Source organism: Schistocerca americana, chromosome 1, assembly GCF_021461395.2.
Source record: "Schistocerca americana isolate TAMUIC-IGC-003095 chromosome 1, iqSchAmer2.1, whole genome shotgun sequence".
Taxonomy (NCBI): domain Eukaryota; kingdom Metazoa; phylum Arthropoda; class Insecta; order Orthoptera; family Acrididae; genus Schistocerca; species Schistocerca americana.
The window spans coordinates 91,714,927-91,736,264 of NC_060119.1; the positions used below are offsets into that span (position 1 = coordinate 91,714,927).

A 21,338-nucleotide genomic window follows, 5' to 3' on the forward strand; every position below is an offset into this window, starting at 1 on the left:
CCCACATTCTCACATGTTATATCCTCAAAGAGAGTACTAGTACTACTTGAGGTACCCGGTTCCACATTTCCTGCACTAACTAATTGTTGTTCCTCAGTATCCATATTGCTCGGACGTTGACTACGCAACTTAACCATATTCATAAATTGCTTACTAAACCACAAAGTCTGACAGTTTTGCCCCTTGCACACAAAATACGTTAATTTATCTACACTAACTGCACACTAAAAATTACTATCTACCATCAACTTTGTCCTGTCACAAACACTAAAATCAAACTACGCACAATATGCACACCACTAGCGAAATGAGATCACTTCACTGGAGCTCGACTTCTACAAACAGGACAACTACACTGTAGTCTTACCTTTAGTTTATCTTATCTCGGGGTTCGGCTGCCCCCGGATTACGTAGTCGTTACAGCTTCTCAGTACTATCAGGATCGTCTTCTCAGACTCGTTTGCAGTAGTACGTTTTGTCATGAAAGAGTGTTTACACATTCATTAATACATAGCATTGATCATGATATACATACATACATTTATCACTAAATACATATATATCTACACATACATAACAATCAACACTGAAAGAAAAATAGATAAAATTTTATATTTGTGGCCACTGCAAATTCGGGCCCCGCGTTTTTGGGCGACAGTTTCACGTACAACTCTCTCGCGGATTGTAAAATTGTTGCTCTTTGGTTTATTTATTCTCTTTGTAACAACACATTTACGAAAAGAGTTACGTGAAATACTTTTAGCAATGCTGTGCTTTGCTTTTCTTTATCATCATTACCCTTTAGCGGAATAAAATGTATATATGGAAGTCTTATTGTTCTGTATCTGGCCTACAATTTAAGGAACGATTTTTCGTAACTGCAACTCGTGCTAAGAATCAATATATCTTCCCTACTTCATAGTGATTAAAAGTTGAAATTACTTTGTTATGAGCACTGATGTTACAGTCCGTGTGATCGTTCAAAAACACAAGTTCGCAGTGGATTTTATTTCTCGTTAAAATGCTATTTCATACCACGACTAGCCCAAGAACATGAGACTCTCATTAAAAAATACGTCGTCACTATAAAGTTTGCCAGATCAGAACGGAGCACAGCAAGATTCCTATCAGATTCTGAAGATACATTAAATTATTTGCACTGTAAATTATATCCTATCAACAGCCCTCGTCAATCTGCAACACATCATAAAATCTGCTGATCTTCACTGCCAGTCTGGGAGCTAAAAGAAATAATATTATTTTACTATTATTTTACCGCTTCCTTGCGGTATGCTCGACTATATTGTAAGTCGTTTAAATACGCCGCGGCAGCGGCTCTTCGTTCTCCACGCAGCTCAGCACTACAGATAATATTTATATAACTGAAAAATGTCTCAACAGGATGGGATAATATGCAAGCAAGCTTAACAATAAATAATACAAGTTTTCATTTAAACAACTCTATTAAAACCTTTAAATATCTCAGTGATTACAGACCTTTGTGAATTCACACGTAATGGCGTACATTGCTTAGTCTCGACAAAAGAATGCTACATTGGCGTTCTATACGACAACAACAGGAGATCTTACTCGCACAACTTCCAAATTAAGACGACAAAGACATTCATATTCAACACGTATTATATACTAGTTCCTTTTTTAATCTCTGTTTAACATTTATCTTCTGTGTCGGTTTTATTACTCGCCGACGCAGACGTTTTCAGAAATAAATAATAAAAAAAATACAGAATTGTATACAATGACACAATATGATACATCTAATTCTCTAATTACTACATAATATATTGTTTTTGTTTCTCTAGACGTTACAGTGACCATCTGGTCTGCCGAGCACTGTTGGCAAGCGGGATGCATTCAGCCCTTGTCAGACAAACTGAGGAGCTATTTGATTGAGAAGTAGCGACTCCTATCCTGAAAACTGACATACAGATGGGAGAGCAGTGTGCTGACCACATGCATCCACATATTCGCATCCAGTGATGCCTGTGGGCTCAGGATGTCATGGCGGCCGGTCGGTACCATTGCGCCTTACAAGGCCTGTTCAGATGGTATTTAGTTTTATGAAGCCAAATCAGTCGATCATCCTGACTGTTGCCCCTGCAAGTACTGGAAAGGCTGCTGCCCCTCTTCAGGAACCACACGTTTGTCTGGCCTCTCAACAAATACCCCTCCATTATGATCGCAACTACAGTACGTCTATCCACACTGCTGAAGCACGCAAACCTCCCCACCAGCGGCATGGTCCATGGCTCATCGGAAAGGGGGGGAGGGGTGTAATGTGTATTACACAAATGATATTACTTGGTACTTTTTGATAAGGATGCTGGCAGTGTAAGCATGAGATTACCATCTAGCTTATTGGCTGCTGCTGTGAGAATAGAGAAACTATACGCCTATCCTTATAGAACATTTTTACTTATTTTGTGCATACGTATATTTCGATCCGTTGATTTTTATTATTTACCATGACTGTTCCCCTATCACTGTCAGACGATTCTTGGATGAATGAAAATGAATACCGGTTAATTGCTAACGGATGTACATATTGTTGTTTACTTTTTATGTATAACTTAGATCGTATCGCAGTCGTTAAGTTTCTCCGTAAAAGTAATGATCTTTGTGAGGATTGACAAGATAATGCGAATTTTTATGCAACAATTTATACTTTTTTTTTAAATACTAAGTTAAGTACTGCATGCAATCTGTTTCACATGTGTGGCCTCTGCTAACCTCTGCTTCTGCAAAGTTTTCCCCGAACCGAAGCTATTGTCCAACACTGTCTCACTGGCGCTACTGAACTTGCATGTCGTTTTCTCCTTTTACTTGTACGAACTTTGAATTTATGGGAAATACATAACTGGAACCACTGCGAGTATGAAGAGCTTTGACGAACTGTCGTAGTTCTGTTTTGTTGTGAATTTACGCTCAGTACTGTGGGAAAGTTGTGACTTTGTAATTTGTATTGTCGTGTGGGGCGCTGGACGGCAGACACAATGTCTCTTGAAACAATTCCAAAAGACCTGAGAAATCTTAGAGCGTGTCTAGTGTGCTCGCTCATAAAGGTCAGTTCAGTATTGGTTGACATTCAATTCACAGTTTATTTCTGTATTTACATTTGTAAGTAGTCCTACGATGTGGGTAACTGGCAAGAGATTTCTCATTTTCAGACATTAGATCAATTTGAATTCGACGGCTGTGACAATTGCGATGAATTTCTGCGTATGAAAAACAACAGAGATAATGTATACGATTGTACAAGTGCCAATTTTGATGGGTAATCTTTTTAATATATTATCCTGTACCTGTTGTACAATACGTCACACATTTCTGTTACGTATCTATGCCACTGTCCATTAAATGAGGCACTGAGAACCATAAGGACTTAAAGCTCACCAGAGTCGCCCCCATATTGATGCGAGTTCAGCGAAACTAATGAAACATTTTCTGGTGAATAGATACGTGGTGGGGCTACAGCACGGCGTGCTCCACTGAAAGATGTACAGCTGTTAGGAGCATACATACATGCCACAACTGATTGATTATTTATTTGGCCCAATTTGATTACATTTAGTACAAAGTGTGTACTTGTAATATAGAACAAGTCGACTGAAACCTATTTTGTTACAATATTTAACCTATTTATTATAGTTTAATACATGAAAGTGGCAATATTTATAATAATGTTGCATACATTTTTCACCCATTTTTAGGTTCTGAAAATTATTTATTTATTTACTTACTACATTATACTCATATTTACACTTTTCTCTCAACATTCATGTTCTCATGTTATTTAGATATCATAATATGTTCAATTAGTTACAGCACCTCTATAACAGTAACAGTAGCATTTGCCATTCATTGATAAATATACTCTTCTACACTATGAAATTCCCTTTCCATTAAATAATCTTATAAAAGTTTTTGGAATGTCTTTTCATTGTCCTGCAAACTCTTTGGAAGGCATTTTATGAGTTTGAAACCCCAGTATCAAGGACCTTTTTCAGCAATTCTCGGTCGGTGTTGTATACTTCTCAGCTGGCCTTTATTTCTTGTTTCGTATGTGTGCATTTCTTTCTAACACTGCATTTCTTTATATTAATGATATTGTTTTGTAAATTATAGAGGTGGAAATATCAGTATTTCTGGACTGCATGAGTCTTTTTGTTTCTTGTCCAAGATTGCCCCAATAGCATTTTTTTTCCAATGTAAATATTCTTTTTGTATTTTTCCTGCTGGAATTTCCGCAAAAAATAATTCCATATAGTAGGTGTGTTTCAAATAGAGCATGGTACACTATACGTAGAAGCTCCTTGTTGGCATAATATGCAAGCTGTTTCGTAACAAATATTGCAGTGATTTCGTAGACTTTCCTAGTGTTAATAACTGGTGATATTCTTCATGGGCTTGCAGCCAGATCATGTTGTTCTACAGACGCAGTATTTGGGGGGGGGGTGTTCTTAAAGAATCCATTGAAATTAGATTATCAAGTAATATTATTAACAGGGATAAAGATTTTCCTCTAAGTAAGATATGGATCTGATTTTGTCAGACATTAAACAACAACGGTTTTCTTTTAGATCATTGTATTCCTCCAACTAGTGCTGTTGCGATTTATCGTTTCTGCCGTCTTCTCCCACCAGCGCACTGCATGTCTACTTGCCGCCAGGAGGCAGTGCCCATCATCTCGCGCGTGCGCGTTGCTCTGTCCGTGGTGTATAGGTTTCCGTCATTGTGGAATTTAGTTCCGGCGAGGCAGTGCATGAGCATTAACGCACCTGAAGATGGCGGCCAGTTGATCCCCTGAAATTTTGTGTCTGTACGATGCCATGATCCGGCTGCAAACCCGTGAAGAATATCGGCAAGTATTGCAGTGCTTAATTTACAGCTAATATCATCCATATGTTGACTCCACTGGAACTTATTGTCAGTTGTAATCCCCAAAAATGTAGTAGTGTTAACTTCTTATAGTATTGTTTCCTCTATGAATATATCTACATGTTCTTCCTTTTCTCTACTTGTGAACACCATGAACATTGTCTTTAAAATTCAAAATTAGGTCATCTTGTATAAGCCACTGCTGTGTTATTTATTGGTATAAATACACTTCTTTTCAGTGTTCCCAGATTTTTTTCTACATTCATTAGTGTCATGTCATCTGTGTATAATATTTTTTATTTTTCTCAGTGGCATCAATAGTGGGGAATACGGAAGTGTCCAATTCCACCCATCTGCTTTGACCCATGACATCAGTATGGCAGAAATGGCTATTTTAAGTGTCTCCAATATGACACCTATGATATCACTACATACACACAGCAACAAATACAAAAATACATATAAATAAGACAATAACATCTCCCTCCAAAAATACAATCAAACTAATGGGACAACTGCGGGAAATTGGGGGTTTCTAGGGAGGGGACAAGCTAAATATAACAGTAAAAAAAAACCACACCATGATCCCAAAAGACACAAGATGATGAACAAAAAAAAATAAAAATTAATAATAATAATAATTATTATTATTATAATTACAAAATCTACAGGAATCATACACTTCCCTTGACGTATATAGGCCAACGCAGCTGACGATACCAAAACACCAACGCCTATAGCAAAAACTACTGAAATGGGAATCGGACATATAGAAATACGAAAATTGGAATCGGTCATTTCCCCTGATACGTATATGTCAACTATAACTACTGATACAAAAAAACCAACACCTACAGCTATGAAAAACAGAAACAAAACCACAACACCTCAAAAATTAAAAACTCAAACATCCCTAAGTCAATTAACTTATTCAATACAAAATAGATACACAAAACATTACAACTTGAGAAAAATAGACAAAAAAAAATACTTACTACCAACAAATTTTGGCTAGCCATCACACACACACAGAGGACGCCTTCAAACACAAGACATCTACAAACATAACGAACTCAAACTCCGCGCCATAATGACATCACACACCGCAACACCCTTACATCATGGTTCAAAGGAGACCTGTGGAATCTGACACTTCCATTGACCCCATTATTATTTTCAAATAGGTTGAACAGAAGTGGACTAAGTATATATCCTTGAGGCACTCTGTGCTTAATATTTCTGATCTCAGATCTGCATCCAGTTTCTATTTCCACATACTGCTTTCTGTTGCTGATGTATGATTTTATCCACTTGGCTGCATGTCCATGAATACCATAGCTTTAAAGTTTTTCATTAAGTGTAGTATGGGTGATTGTGTCAAATGCTTTAGACAAATCCAGAAACATAGCAGATATAGTTTCTTCTGTCTAATGCATCTATAATGGATTCTGTGAGGCTTGAGATGGCGATATCTGTAGATTTCCCTTTTCGAAACCATGTTGCGCTGGAATCAGAATACTCTATTTCCCCAGGAATGTGGTAAATGTACAATGCATGAGCATCTCTAGTATTTTTGAGAAACCAGAGATTAAAGACACTGGTCTGTAGTTGTTTGGATCATTTTTGTCTCCTTTCTTAAATATTGGTACCACTTTGGTTACTTTTTTCTGAGAATACTCCTCCTTTAAATGAGCAGTTTGCAATATCCAAAAGAGATTTGATTATTTCGTCATTTGTTTTATGAGATAATTTGATACTTCTTCATCTCCTGCAGACTTTTTGGGTTTTAATCTCTGGATTATTTTTGAGTTCTGTTTTTGTCACTGGTTCCAGGATCATTGAGTGGGATGTTTGGCCAAGTGTTTTAGCCTGGTTCGACCACTGATGATTTGTTTCCCCTTTTAAATTTTGTGTGGTGTCTATAAAGTTGTTGTTTAGTATATTAGTGATTTTTGTTCCGTCTGTAACTATGTTGTAATCAATTCTCATTGACTTACTAAAATTGCTGTTTTTTTACACTTTTTTGGCTACAACTTTCACTGTTTCCCATGTTGTTTTACTTCTTTGATTTGAATTTGCTATGGATTTTTTTATTGACATGGCTATTGCTTCTCTTAATAATTGCCTGTACTTCTGATATTGTGTGTATATCTCCATATTCCTTGCTTGTCTGAGTTCTTTCACTCTGGTCCTGAGTTTAATTATTTCTTTCATAATCCATTCCTTACTATGACCCTGCTTTTTCTGATAGGCTGCTTAGGGGAAGACTACATGAAAGTGATGCATTAATGTGTTAAAAAATGCATCATACTTCTCATTTGTACTTGTGCTTGAATTGTTTCGGCCCATTCTTCTTTCCTCAGTGCTGTTTTGAAAATTTTCATGTTTTGTACATTGATGATCCTGACTTCTTTCTTATATTGCATTTCTTCTGTTTTTAATCTCTTATATATGTGAATGTGAATTATTAACCCATGATGGTCAGAGATTGCTGTCTGTAGAACTTTTGCTTCACATTAATTATTTTCAATATTCGTGATTATGTTGTCAATGATAGTCTGAATATGATCAGTCACTCTTCTATGTGCATTTATTGTTGTCATATTGTTGTTGTTGTTGTTGTGGTCTTCAGTCCAGAGACTGGTTTGATGCATCTCTCCATGCTACTCTATCCTGTGCAAGCTTCTTCATCTCCCAGTAGCTACTGCAACATACATCCTTCTGAATCTGCTTAGTGTATTCATCTCTTGGTCTCCCTCTACGATTTTTACCCTCCACGGTGCCCTCCAATGCTAAATTTGTGATCCCTTGATGCCTCAAAACATGCCCTACCAACCGATCCCTTCTTCTAGTCAAGTTGTGCCACAAACTTCTCTTCTCCCCAATCCTATTCAATACCTCCTCATTAGTTACGTGATCTACCCAACTTATCTTCAGCATTCTTCTGTAGCACCACATTTCGAAAGCTTCTATTCTCTTCTTGTCCAAACTAGTTATCGTCCATGTTTCACTTCCATACATGGCTACACTCCATACAAATACTTTCAGAAATGACTTCCTGACCCTTAAATCTATACTCGATGTTAACAATTTTCTCTTCTTCAGAAACGCTTTCCTTGCCATTGACAGTCTACATTTTATATCCTCTCTACTTCGACCATCATCAGTTATTTTATTCCCTAAATAGCAAAACTCCTTTACTACTTTAAGTGTCTCATTTCCTAATCTAATTCCCTCAGCATCACCCGACTTAATTTGACTACATTCCACTATCCTCGTTTTGCTTTTGTTGATGTTCATCTTATATCCTCCTTTCAAGACACTGTCCATTCCGTTCAACTGTTCTTCCAAGTCCTTTGCTGTCTCTGACAGAATTACAATGTCATCGGCAAACCTTAATGTTTTTACTTCTTCTCCATGAATTTTAATACCTACTCCGAATTTTTCTTTTGTTTCCTTCACTGCTTGTTCAATATACAGATTGAATAACATCGGGGAGAGGCTACAACCCTGTCTCACTCCCTTCCCCGCCACTGCTTCCCTTTCATGCCCCTCGACTCTTATAACTGCCATCTGGTTTCTGTACAAATTGTAAATAGCCTTTCGCTCCCTGTATTTTACACCTGCCACCTTCAGAATTTGAAAGAGAGTATTCCAGTCAACATTGTCAAAAGCTTTCTCTAAGTCCACAAATGCTAGAAATTTAGGTTTGTCTTCCCTTAATCTATTTTCTAAGATAAGTCGTAAGGTCAGTATTGCCTCACGTGTTCCAACATTTCTGCAGAATCCAAACTGATCTTCGCCGAGGTCGGCTTCTACCAGTTTTTCCATTCGTCTGTAAAGAATTCGCATTAGTATTTTGCAGCTGTGACTTGTTAAACTGATAGTTCGGTAATTTTCACATCTGTCAACACCTGCTTTCTCTGGGATTGGAATTATTATATTCTTCCTGAAGTCTGAGGGTATTTCGCCTGTCTCATACATCTTGCTCACCAGATGGTAGAGTTTTGTCATGACTGGCTCTCCCAAGGCCATCAGTAGTTCTAATGGAATGTTGTCTACTCCTGGGGCCTTGTTTCGACTCAGGTCTTTTCATGTTACACTGTAATAATGTCTCAATTTCAGTTTTCTTTTGGTTTTGGTTCTTTACGCATATGTATGTTATAGTCTCCACATATTACAAGATCTTTCATTTTAATCTTCATTAATATTTTTTCTAGTTTTTTTTCAGATATGTTTTAATGTTACCACTTGGGGACCTGTATACACAGATAATTCTGAGCTCTTCACTCATTATGCCAGTAATTTCAAAACCTTTTTCAGCGCAAGCTGGAAGGTTTACATATTTACAGTATTCAGTATCTTATAAACTTCCAATTTTCTTCTTGTTTATAACAACACCATTGTTTTGACCTACAGAAGTAATCAATCAAATCATAGTCTCTTATTATTAGGCTGCTAAGTTCTGCTTCATTTAGCCCATGCTCACTGATGCATAATATATCCAGTTTTGTTTCATTCAGAACCACTTCCACTTCAAGTTTTTTGTTGCCCAAGTACTGAATATTTTGGTACAAGGTTTTAATGTTTTGGTTCTCTTTTTGAGGCCTGGGTTGCTGAATATCTGTTATAGTTGGAGCTTGATATGTTACTATGACTTGCCCTTCTTCTCTTTCGTTGGCTGTGGAATAAAAAATCTTTTGCTGAATAGTGGGGAACTGCTCATACTCTCTGTGAAGTCCACGTTGGTTTCCCTTCTACTTGTTGAATTTTCGAAGTTGTTGGTTTTGTGCTTTGATGTATTTCACAATCTTTTTGTGGTGCTGTGTGTGATGGTTCCTTCATTACATTTAATCCACTATCAGTTGTTTCTGTTGAGACATTGTGATCTTCCTTTTTTTTTTACAGTGTGTTAGTTGCAATACTGCTGTTAATGGTGCATCTGCTTCTATTTTTGTTGATTCAGTATGGTCTATCTCACTGTTGGAATGTGATGGTCCAGTTTTCCCATCATCCTGGTTTTATGATCCTATAGAAAAAAATTTCTACTTCTGGCATGATGGTTAGTGTTATGTTCTTTCCCATGACTATGGTCTGCTTTTTGGTTGTTATTGCATAGTTTCTTTCTTCCTCTTTTGTTTATATGCAATCCTTGCCATGTGAAATCTTGTCTCTTTACATATCTGGTTACACCAAGTACTGTGGCATGATTGTATTGTTCACCTGCTTTTACAATGTGCTTGTTCAGCTGTTATGACGTAATTTGTCTGTACCCTGTCTTGCTGGTATGGAATTGTACACGGTATCACCCTTGTGTGTAATGTATTCCTGATTAACTCTTCTACAGCATTTCTAAAATTATGGGTCTTCTTCCAGTTTCTGCTGTCATTCAATCCAGCACAGACTAATAGTGTGTCTTCTTTTCTTAGGTGTTTGATTTTGCTGTGAATGACTCTTGTAACTTCATTAAATAACACGTCTGATTTAACAAATGTCATTACAGAGAGAGTTTCTTGTGATAATTCAATTAACAGGCTTGCACAGTTTTTGCCATTTTCGTCAGTCAACATAGAAACTTAAGTTTCTGGCATAGCTGCATTACACTGATTCCTGGTTCCTTTCACTGCTAATTCCACTTCTGTGTGTGCAATATTTACTTTTACTGGGTCGTGTGATGTAACACAATTATCGGAACATACGGCATTGTCTCTGTTTTGTTGTTCCCTTTGTAAATTTAGTCTACATTTTCGATCATCTGAACAAATTGACGCATGGTTTGTCGCATTCATACAGTTTCATTATTTTTCTAGAGCTTCAAACTATCAGTAAGATGTGCAAGTAGAGCACCCACTTGCAAAATTTCAGCTTTCTTTCGTTGTCGGGAAATTTCATCCTGAGTATTTCCTGGTACCATTTTGTTGTCTATTTTTTTTTAGTTTCGAGCCATGGATTTCGTTCTGTGTCTTGCACTGATCAGTTTACATACCATGCATCATGATGATAGTTGTTTGCTTTTCTTCGCCATGCTTTACTATTTTATATATATATATATATATATATATATATATATATATATATATATATATATATATATATATATATATATATATATATTAAGAGTAAGGATACCTGGATTACAGGTACTGTTGTGTCTTCATTTCCATTTCGTTTGTGCACTTTAATCATATAGTTCAGAATTGTATTACACTCTTATTTGAAAGATTTGCACTAGTACATACACTGATTTATAGTTATGCTGCGTCCACACACTATGCAAATTTCACTAGCTTGATATTGTAACAAACTCTGTCGTAATAGCAAAAATTACACCTGTAGTCTTGATTCTTATCTCATTTATTTTCACAAATTTGATTATATTCACAGGATTATTTCGCTAAGCACGTACTATCTTGGTTTGTTTCACTATGTTTAACTGTAGTCTTGATTCTTATCTCATTTGTTGTTGTTGTTGTGGTCTTCAGTCCTGAGACTGGTTTGATGCAGCTCTCCATGCTACTCTATCCTGTGCAAGCTTTTTCATCTCCCAGTACCTATTGCAACCTACATCCTTCTGAATCTGCTTAGTGTATTCATCTCTTGGTCTCCCTCTACGATTTTTACCCTCCACGCTGCCCTCCAACACTAAATTGGTGATCCGTTGATGCCTCAGAACATGTCCTACCAACCGATCCCTTCTTCTGGTCAAGTTGTGCCACAAACTTCTCTTCTCCCCAATCCTATTCAATACTTCCTCATTAGTTATGTGATCTACCCATCTAATCTTCAGCATTCTTCTGTAGCACCACATTTCGAAAGCTTCTATTCTCTTCTTGTCCAAACTATTTATCGTCCATGTTTCACTTCCATACATGGCTACACTCCATACAAATACTTTCAGAAATGACTTCCTGACACTTAAATCAATACTGGATGTTAACAAATTTCTCTTCTTCAGAAACGCTTTCCTTGCCATTGCCAGCCTACATTTTATATCCTCTCTACTTCGACCATCATCAGTTATTTTGCTCCCCAAATAGCAAAACTCCTTTACTACTTTAAGTGCCTCATTTCCTAATCTAATTCCCTCAGCATCACCCGACTTAATTAGACTACATTCCATTATCCTTGTTTTGCTTTTGTTGATGTTCATCTTATATCCTCCTTTCAAGACACTGTCCATTCCATTCAACTGCTCTTCCAAGTCCTTTGCTGTCTCTGACAGAATTACAATGTCATCGGCGAACCTCAAAGTTTTTATTTCTTCTCCATGAATTTTAATACCTACCCCGAATTTTTCTTTTGTTTCCTTTACTGCTTGCTCAATATACAGATTGAACAACATCGGGGAGAGGACAAAAAGTCTGAGGGTATTTCGCCTGTTTCATACATCTTGCTCACCAGATGGTAGAGTTTTGTCAGGACTGGCTCTCCCACGGCCGTCAGTAGTTCCAATGGAATATTGTCTACTCCGGGGGCCTTGTTTCGACTCAGGTCTTTCAGTGCTCTGTCAAACTCTTCACGCAGTATCGTATCTCCCATTTCATCTTCATCTACATCCTCTTCCATTTCCATAATATTGTCCTCAAGTACGTCGCCCTTGTATAGACCCTCTATATACTCCTTCCACCTTTCTGCTTTCCCTTCTTTGCTTAGAACTGGGTTTCCATCTGAGCTCTTGATATTCATACAAGTCGTTCTCTTATCTCCAAAGGTCTCTTTAATTTTCCTGTAGGCGGTATCTATCTTACCCCTAGTGAGATAGGCCTCTACATCCTTACATTTGTCCTCTAGCCATCCCTGTTTAGCCATTTTGCACTTCCTGTCGATCTCGTTTTTGAGACGTTTGTATTCCTTTTTGCCTGTTTCACTTACCGCATTTTTATATTTTCTCCTTTCATCAATTAAATTCAATATTTCTTCTGTTACCCAAGGATTTCTACTAGCCCTCGTCTTTTTACCTACTTGATCCTCTGCTGCCTTCACTACTTCATCCCTCAAAGCTACCCATTCTTCTTCTACTGTATTTATTTCCCCTATTCCTGTCAATTGCTCCCTTATGCTCTCCCTGAATCTCTGTACAACCTCTGGTTCTTTCAGTTTATCCAGGTCCCATCTCCTTAAATTCCCACCTTTTTGCAGTTTCTTCAGTTTTAATCTACAGGTCATAACCAATAGATTGTGGTCAGAGTCCACATCTGCCCCTGGAAATGTCTTACAATTTAAAACCTGGTTCCTAAATCTCTGTCTTACCATTATATAATCTATCTGATACCTTTTAGTATCTCCAGGGTTCTTCCATGTATACAACCTTCTTTCATGATTCTTAAACCAAGTGTTAGTTATGATTATGTTGTGCTCTGTGCAAAATTCTACCAGGCGGCTTCCTCTTTCATTTCTGTCCCCCAATCCATATTCACCTACTATGTTTCCTTCTCTCCCTTTTCCTACACTCGAATTCCAGTCACCCATGACTATTAAATTTTCGTCTCCCTTCACAATCTGAATAATTTCTTTTATTTCATCATACATTTCTTCAATTTCTTCGTCATCTGCAGAGCTAGTTGGCATATAAACTTGTACTACTGTAGTAGGTGTGGGCTTCATATCTATCTTGGCCACAATAATGCGTTCACTATGCTGTTTGTAGTAGCTTACCCGCATTCCTATTTTCCTATTCATTATTAAACCTACTCCTGCATTACCCCTATTTGATTTTGTGTTTATAACCCTGTAGTCACCTGACCAGAAGTCTTGTTCCTCCTGCCACCGAACTTCACTAATTCCCACTATATCTAACTTCAACCTATCCATTTCCCTTTTTAAATTTTCTAACCTACCTGCCCGATTAAGGGATCTGACATTCCACGCTCCGATCCGTAGAATGCCAGTTTTCTTTCTCCTGATAACGACATCCTCTTGAGTAGTCCCCGCCCGGAGATCCGAATGGGGGACTATTTTACCTCCGGAATATTTTACCCAAGAGGACGCCATCATCATGTAATCATACAGTAAAGCTGCATGCCCTCGGGAAAAATTACGGCTGTAGTTTCCCCTTGCTTTCAGCCGTTCGCAGTACCAGCACAGCAAGGCCGTTTTGGTTATTGTTACAAGGCCAGATCAGTCAATCATCCAGACTGTTGCCCTTGCAACTACTGAAAAGGCTGCTGCCCCTCTTCAGGAACCACACGTTTGTCTGGCCTCTCAACAGATACCCCTTCCGTTGTGGTTGCACCTACGGTACGGCTATCTGTATCGCTGAGGCACGCAAGCCTCCCCACCATCGGCAAGGTCCATGGTTCATGGGGGGGTCTTATCTCATTTATTTTCACAAATTTGATTATATTCACAGGATTATTTCGCTAAGCACGTACTATCTTGGTTTGTTTCACTATGTTTAACTGTTCACTATCATTAACTGTTCACTATGTTTAACTGTTTCTACTACCTCTTTTCCTCTATTTTTGTGATAATGACGCACAATGTACTTAGGAGCACTATAAAAACCACGGCATCTACATATTACACATATTTTTCACTCTTTACGTTTATAGTGATGGCCGTTTGTCTTAGGCCCTAATGGTTCTCAGCGGCTCAAATGTTTAAATTATGCCAATTATGTCTGCATGTCTTCAATGATTAGTATTTGCAGTAGGTTTTATGAAAGTTTAGTAATTCTACCCATACTCTAGTATTGCATACAAATTGTTGACACATCTTTTTAATTAGTTTATTAGATTATGATGGAAATGTTTTACTGTGAAAAGTAAAGATGCTGATAATTTATTTGTAAACTCTTGTAAGCAGTTTGTAAACCAAGGGGATCTTAGGAATAGCAGCAATATCGCACTCTAGCTGAACAACAAAATCTTTGATTGTAAGATTAGTTTTGACTTAGAAAATGGATGGCACTCCAGAATAGCCAAATACAGTACATTTTGCTTTTAGCTTTGGATATCTCAAAAGGCAGGCACTCAAAAATAATGTGTGAAGTTTCCGTATATTCCTTATTATATGCTTTGCTGGAGATTCTTCTCCGATGATGATGCCTTTCTTTCAGCACTTAATACTGATTTGTGCAATTATGTAATTGGTTACATACCTTTATCATCTGACTTCATTGTTCCAAGACTTATCCAGCCTTTGAAGTAGTCAGTATACTGAAATAATGACATATTACCAAGAAGCCATGCAGATAACCCGATGTAGTTGTACTAATTGTGACTAAATTCACTGTTATTTACATTTTGGTGTTGCATTTTCACCATGTGCCCTTCTATGTGAGGTACCTCAGTGCTAAGACATTGGGAGCAGCAAAATTTAACTTCCTGTTGAAATTCATACTGGCTTAGGGCGTTCCTGAATATCAAAGATCAAACCTACAGAGATTCATTGTACCTTCATAACTGTCCAGCTTTGATGGCACACCAATTCAGCTGATAGGATAGTAGATTGATTTTCCCTCATATTTATGTATCCCAAAAGTTAATACCATAGGGAAGGTGGGAGCTTCTGCAACAGCATGGCTATACATAGCAGCATCTCAAATGTTGAAAATACTTTCATATAGGTAGGGTAAGTTACTTAGTGTCATCCTGTCCCCCACTCCTGTCATTCCCCCACTCCCCAATCCACATGGTCTTGCATTTTACATAGTTGATATATGTACACATTGTTCATCAAAATACTCAGCTGAAATTTGTCTATTTTCTGGATTTACCTTATAGTCAAGAAGTGAGTTAAATGTGGCATGAACATAGACATTGAGCTGCACTGTAACTCAGTTTCTTACCACAATTACTTCACAGTTGCTGACTTTGCCAATTAATAACTATATTTTTACTTTCCAAACTAATCTAGACTTCCCTCTACAGCAGATCAGTCTGTTGTTACAACCACCAAGACTGTGTGTGTGTGTGTGTGTGTGTGTGTGTGTGGGGGGGGGGGGGGGGCATCTATCTTTTTTTAGTCAAATTGTCATTTTGTCTCTGCATTTATAGGTTGTTCTCAACTAAGCTGATTTACAAAGTATTTTCAAACAATGAAAACTCCAGGTAAGAATATCCACAATGCAGGAAACGATAGATTGCTAATTATTGTAAAGAAGCCATATTAAGTTGCAGACAAGCACAATTAAGACACTTACTAGTTTTCAGCCACAGCCTTCGATAGCAAGAAAGTAATACACACCTTACATACACACAAGCAAACACATCTCATGCACACATGACCGCCAACTCTGGCAGTCGTGTGTGTGTGTGTGTGTGTGTGTGTGTGTGTGTGTGTGTGTGTGTGTGTGTGTAATGTAAGCTTTCTCATTTGCTGATGAAGGCTGTATCCAAAAGCTTTGTGTAAGTATCTTTTAATTGTGCCTGTCTTCTTTACAGTAAGTAACAATCTCTCCTTTCTCATAGTGTTCACGAAGTATTTCGTTACTCTACAAGTAATTATTAGTTAAAAAATGTTTCCATGGAAAAGGATGCATACTTAGGTACACAATTTCAGGTTAATGTCAGGATGATTTAAACCAATTGGTTATAAGTGACAACATCTCATTTATTTACCTGTTGTTATTGTAAACTAAACTAATTTTGGTGCTGTACTTTATTATTTATTCACAGACTGCCATAGTCTAACATTTTTTAAACCTGATATTTTTGTGTTACAAAGTTTTGCGTGTATTTTGACATATATTATGACCTTGGCAATGAAAAGAAATGAGGTAAAATGATTGAAATAAATATATTGGCCATGGAGAATTTTCTAAGACGCTTTTGCAATCTTCCCTTGTGTAATGCCTGTCCATTTTATACCTGTATAAAAACATCACCACATTGTACGTAGGTTCCTCAGTTGTTTGTTGCGTCTTATTGTTCTGTTTTCTTGTGCGGTATTCAAAGTGTGTGGTAGCCATTGAATGAAGTATTGTGTCTCCATTATGAGGCAGTGGTTGCTTGCCAAATGATGATATTTGTGAGGAATGAAACTGAAGCTAAACAGAGAGAAAATTTTTATTTATCAAACTATATAGACTGTTGATTTATAAAACTATATATACTGTTGATTTATATGGAAAAAACCAGCTCATCTTTGTGATAACTATTTTTGTCTTTGTACTGTTGTAGTTCCCAGAATGGGAGATCCTTCAATATAATATCTAATTATGTACATAATAACATAATATATAACTGTTAAAGGTGTTTTCTGTAGTAATATGAGCCTTACGAAAACTGCTCAGGTGATTGATCATTTTGTTACTATTAGCAACAAGTACTATTTTAATCACAGTGTCCCGTTACTGCACTATCACATCTACATCTCTGTTTTGCAAGCCACCTTACAGTTTGTGTCAGAGGGTAAGAACAATTGTTGGTAATTATCTGTGCAAGCCCAAATGTCTGTAATCTTTTATTCCCCCACCCCGCGCGCACACACACACACACACACACACACACACACACACAAAATTCATATAGGAGAAAGAAATATATTGGCTGATCCTTATAGGAAGATACGCTTTGGGAATTTTAACCACTAACTGCATGGGATGCACGATATCTTCATTTTATTGTCTGCCACTGGAGATGGATGAGTGTCTCGTTGATAATTTTGTCTTCCTGAATGAAACTGTAATGAAATACACTGCTGTTCTTTGGGTCTTCTCGATTTATCTATCAGTCCTCTTTCATAAGGGTCCCAAGCCAAGGGTTTTGTAATCGATTTATCCATCAGTCCAATCTGGTAATGGTCCCAAACTAATAAGCATTGTGCAAGTAATGGTGGAATGAGGGTTTTGTAAGCTACCTCCTTTGTAGGTGGACTAATTTTCCTAAGGATTCTTTTAATGAAACTGTCCTGCATTTCCATTTTTTACAGACAGTTCTACAGCGATGATCCACTTTAGAATGTTATGTATCCTGTGCATACTCCCAGATATTTAATGGCTGTGACTGTATGCAGTGACAGTCCAGCAATTGTGTTATCATACAGCAACTAGTGTTTCTGCTATTTGGGCAGTTGTTAAATTTGTTTATGTTGAGGGTCCACCAGACGTCAGTCCTATGCCGATCTTGCTGCTTTACATTACAGTTTTCTAACTTTACAATGTCTCTATATACAATAGCATCATTTCAGGCCAGGCTCATGGTGCTTAAGATGATATGTACTACGTCATTGATGTATAAGTAGTGAGCAGTAACGGTCTTATAACACTTCATTGGGGTATGCCACCCAGGGGCTCTGCACTCATTTGCTGGGTATGGGCTTGGCGACCCTCGGGCTCCTGAGCTGGGGCATGGTAAGTTTCACCAGCCATCTCTTACCGTAAGCTCTGGGCAGGCTTCAGTAACCACCCTGTGGTGTGCCAGTGGAACATGTGTGTCACAGGGAATGGGGTTCTTGGCCTGTCCGCCCAGATCACAAGGATGGTAAAAACCTCTATCAAAAACCCTCTCAGTCTCAAGGTGTGCTGTGCACTGGTGAGATTGATAGCTGCTGAGGTAGAACAGTCATTAGTGGACAACCTCAGTTGCATAAGGCTTACTCAGGCAAGCAGGGCTCTGTCTGAGTGGACCTTTATTTCCCCTAGCTGCTCGTGGAACTGAGATAGTCCCCTCAGAATTTTCTCTCCCTCTTCCCAGGGGAATGGGTTAATTGCTGATAGGTAACCAACACCCGGTCTGACAAGAGGGCTCATGTAGCCAGTCCTCCAGACTTAGGGAGTATGCAGAGTCTTTTAGTAACAGAATGAAGATGGTGGTCAGAATGTGTTTTTAATCATGAAATGGAAAGAGGGCAGCTAGGAGAAAGTCTCTCCATTCTACATCCAAGAAGGTGTAGCGGGCATTGCTAGATCTTCAAAATTGGTCGTGTGCTTTTGAAGTGGTAAACTGCTGGTAGAAAAGTGTAGTTTCCATAAAGTAAAGAACTTGCCGAAAGCTCAACGCGTTAGGGAGTATGCAATCGAAAGTGAACTGCATAACAGTTTGAACCACAGCAAAGGCGTTGTGACATGCAGAGAATTATTCGATAATCCCAAAGAGGAACTGAAAGCTAAGTGGGCCAAATAAGGTATTGTTGATGTGCAAAATGTCATGAAAAAGATGGACAGTGATCTGATCCAATCAGACTTGTTTATACTTACATTTAACAGCACCAACCTTCCAAGGACATGTCAAGGCAGATTTCCTTCGCCTCAGTGTGCGGCCTTATGTCCCCAACCCAGTGTTCTGTTACAAATGCCAGTACTTTGGGCACACTGCTCTCGGTTGTAAGGGAGAAGCCATGTGTGCCGAATGTGGTAAGGCCACCTGTGAAGGAGTTGGTTGTTCATGTCCTCTGAAGTGTGTCAACTGCTCTGGGGATCATCCTGTATGTAGTAGGAACTGCAGTGTCTTCCTTGAAGAAATGAAGATACAGGAGATAAAAATTACATTCTGAAACACTACACAAGTGGAAGTTGCTAGTGTAAGCCCAAGCACCTGTGTTTGTCAATGCTCTTGTGCTGCTGCAACTATTTTGAAATTCATACAACCCCCCCCCCCCCCCCCCCTGCCGCTATCATCATATAAGGCTGTGGTTGCCACTGTTCCAGAGCTCACTGCCCCTCCAAAAGTTCACTCTGGTCCACTGTCCAGTGCTGCCACTACCGGGGCCATGGTTGTGGCTCTGAAGGCTACCCATATAACCACTGACAGAATAAGCAGTCTGATGATGTCGCTGTCACTCTCTCTGACATATCTCATGATTTTCACCAAGGAAAATCACCAAAACGGCCGTTGTTTTGAGAAGCTATTTTGTTTAGATAACCAGTTTCGGCATCTCAATAATGCCATATTCAGGTCCCAATGCACCTACGCACTCCATGTATAGACAGGCAGGCATATAGATTCTTTCATTACTGGACCCCTCAGTATATGGAGTCCGCAAAATCATTTTTTGAATGTTTACTCAAAGGTTTCACTGAAGTCTGTGAAGAACACACTCCAAAAACAAATTCACTGAATCTGGATATTGAGGGCACCAGTTATGCAAGTATTAAAATATCTGATTGTCTATATATGGAGTGCATAGGGGCATTACTGAAATGCCGACATTGGTTGTGTAAATAAAATATTTCCTCAAAACATAGAGCTGTTTTGGTGATATTCTTTATAAATATTTAACGGGCTGCTGCCAATATCCACAGTGGGTTAACAGAGATCTCTCATGATTCGTCTTTGGAGCCGATGGACTGTGATGTCAGCCTAGGACATGCTTGTTACCCCAGGACTGAGACTCCACCCTTTATGGGCTCCCCTCCCCAGTGGAAAGATGGGCTGAAAGTGCTAACCCTGTGGTAAATGGCTCCCACACTGCAGTGGAGTGTTAATGGGTTCAGGACACATGTGGAGGAACTGAAAAGCCTAGCACGGGAATGCCCCCTGTGCTTTTGTTTGCAGAAAACACATTTTAAAGTGTCTGATACCCATGTAATATGGGGCTATACCCTGCATCACAAGGTTAACCTGACTGGAAAATGGGCCCAAGGGAAGGGTTGCTGTTTGTCAGTAACACACATCACTCCTCTGCTCTCTTATTGGTTACTGACGTGCAAGACATGGTCTTTGCAGTTTTTAAGGATCAGAAGATCAGTATCTACTCACTGTAATTACTTCTGCAGGAAGCAGTAGAAACTGAGGCGCTCACAGATGTTATGCAACAACTCTCCTGCCCATTTCTCATACTGGGTTATTTCAATGCCCATAATGTTTTACGGGGCTTGTACTATACTTGCCCTACAGGTCAAGTCTTGGAGAACAGTGTGATATCTCAGTAGCTGTGCATCCTCAACACAGGCGGTGCCATTCATTTTTCGGGTGCTACTGGGTCATCCTCAACCACTGACCTTTCTTTCTGCCCTCTGGACCTGGCAAGCCTTGCTCAGTGGGAAGCAGCTGATGACCTTCATTTCAGTTACCACTTCACACTGTGCATCCACTTAATTGGTGGAGCATTACATCAACAGAAGCCACTAAATGGATGGTCATCAGGGCTAACTGGATACTGTCCAGCAGCTGACTGTGTTTGAACACCATAACAGTGCCCTGGAGTTGGTGGACCACATTACACGGGTGATCCATCATGCTACAGATTTATCCATCCCAAAGTCCTCAGGTCACCTTGAGGCAACATGAACCTTGGTGGACTGATGGTGCTGCTGAGCAGTTTGGGACAGGTGAGCTGCTCTCTGATGATTTAAATACCGCCCAACAGCAGACAACCTTACAGCCTTTAAAGTCGCGAAAGCCAAGGCGCGACATGTAATTAGGGAAGGTAGCAAAAAGCCATGTGGCAGGCTCCTGGACTCTGTCAATAGTTCACTTGCTCTGTGAAAGTATGGGAAGACATCAATAGGATTTCCAGTAAACAGTCATTTTCCAATAGGAGCACTGCTAAAACAG

The 21,338-nt window shown here is 38.7% G+C and overlaps 1 protein-coding gene across 1 annotated transcript in view; it reads left to right on the plus strand.

Annotated features, from left to right (window-relative positions):
• The first annotated feature begins 2,957 nt into the window (after positions 1-2,957).
• LOC124622074 (transcription elongation factor SPT4-A) overlaps positions 2,958-21,338 on the plus strand; it is a 40,368-nt gene continuing 21,987 nt past the window's right edge. Inside the window, exons 1-2 of the mRNA XM_047147651.1 lie at positions 2,958-3,083; positions 3,189-3,295. Coding sequence (XP_047003607.1) covers positions 3,015-3,083; positions 3,189-3,295 — 176 coding nt within the window. The 5' untranslated portion in view covers positions 2,958-3,014. The remainder of the gene's footprint in view (positions 3,084-3,188; positions 3,296-21,338) is intronic.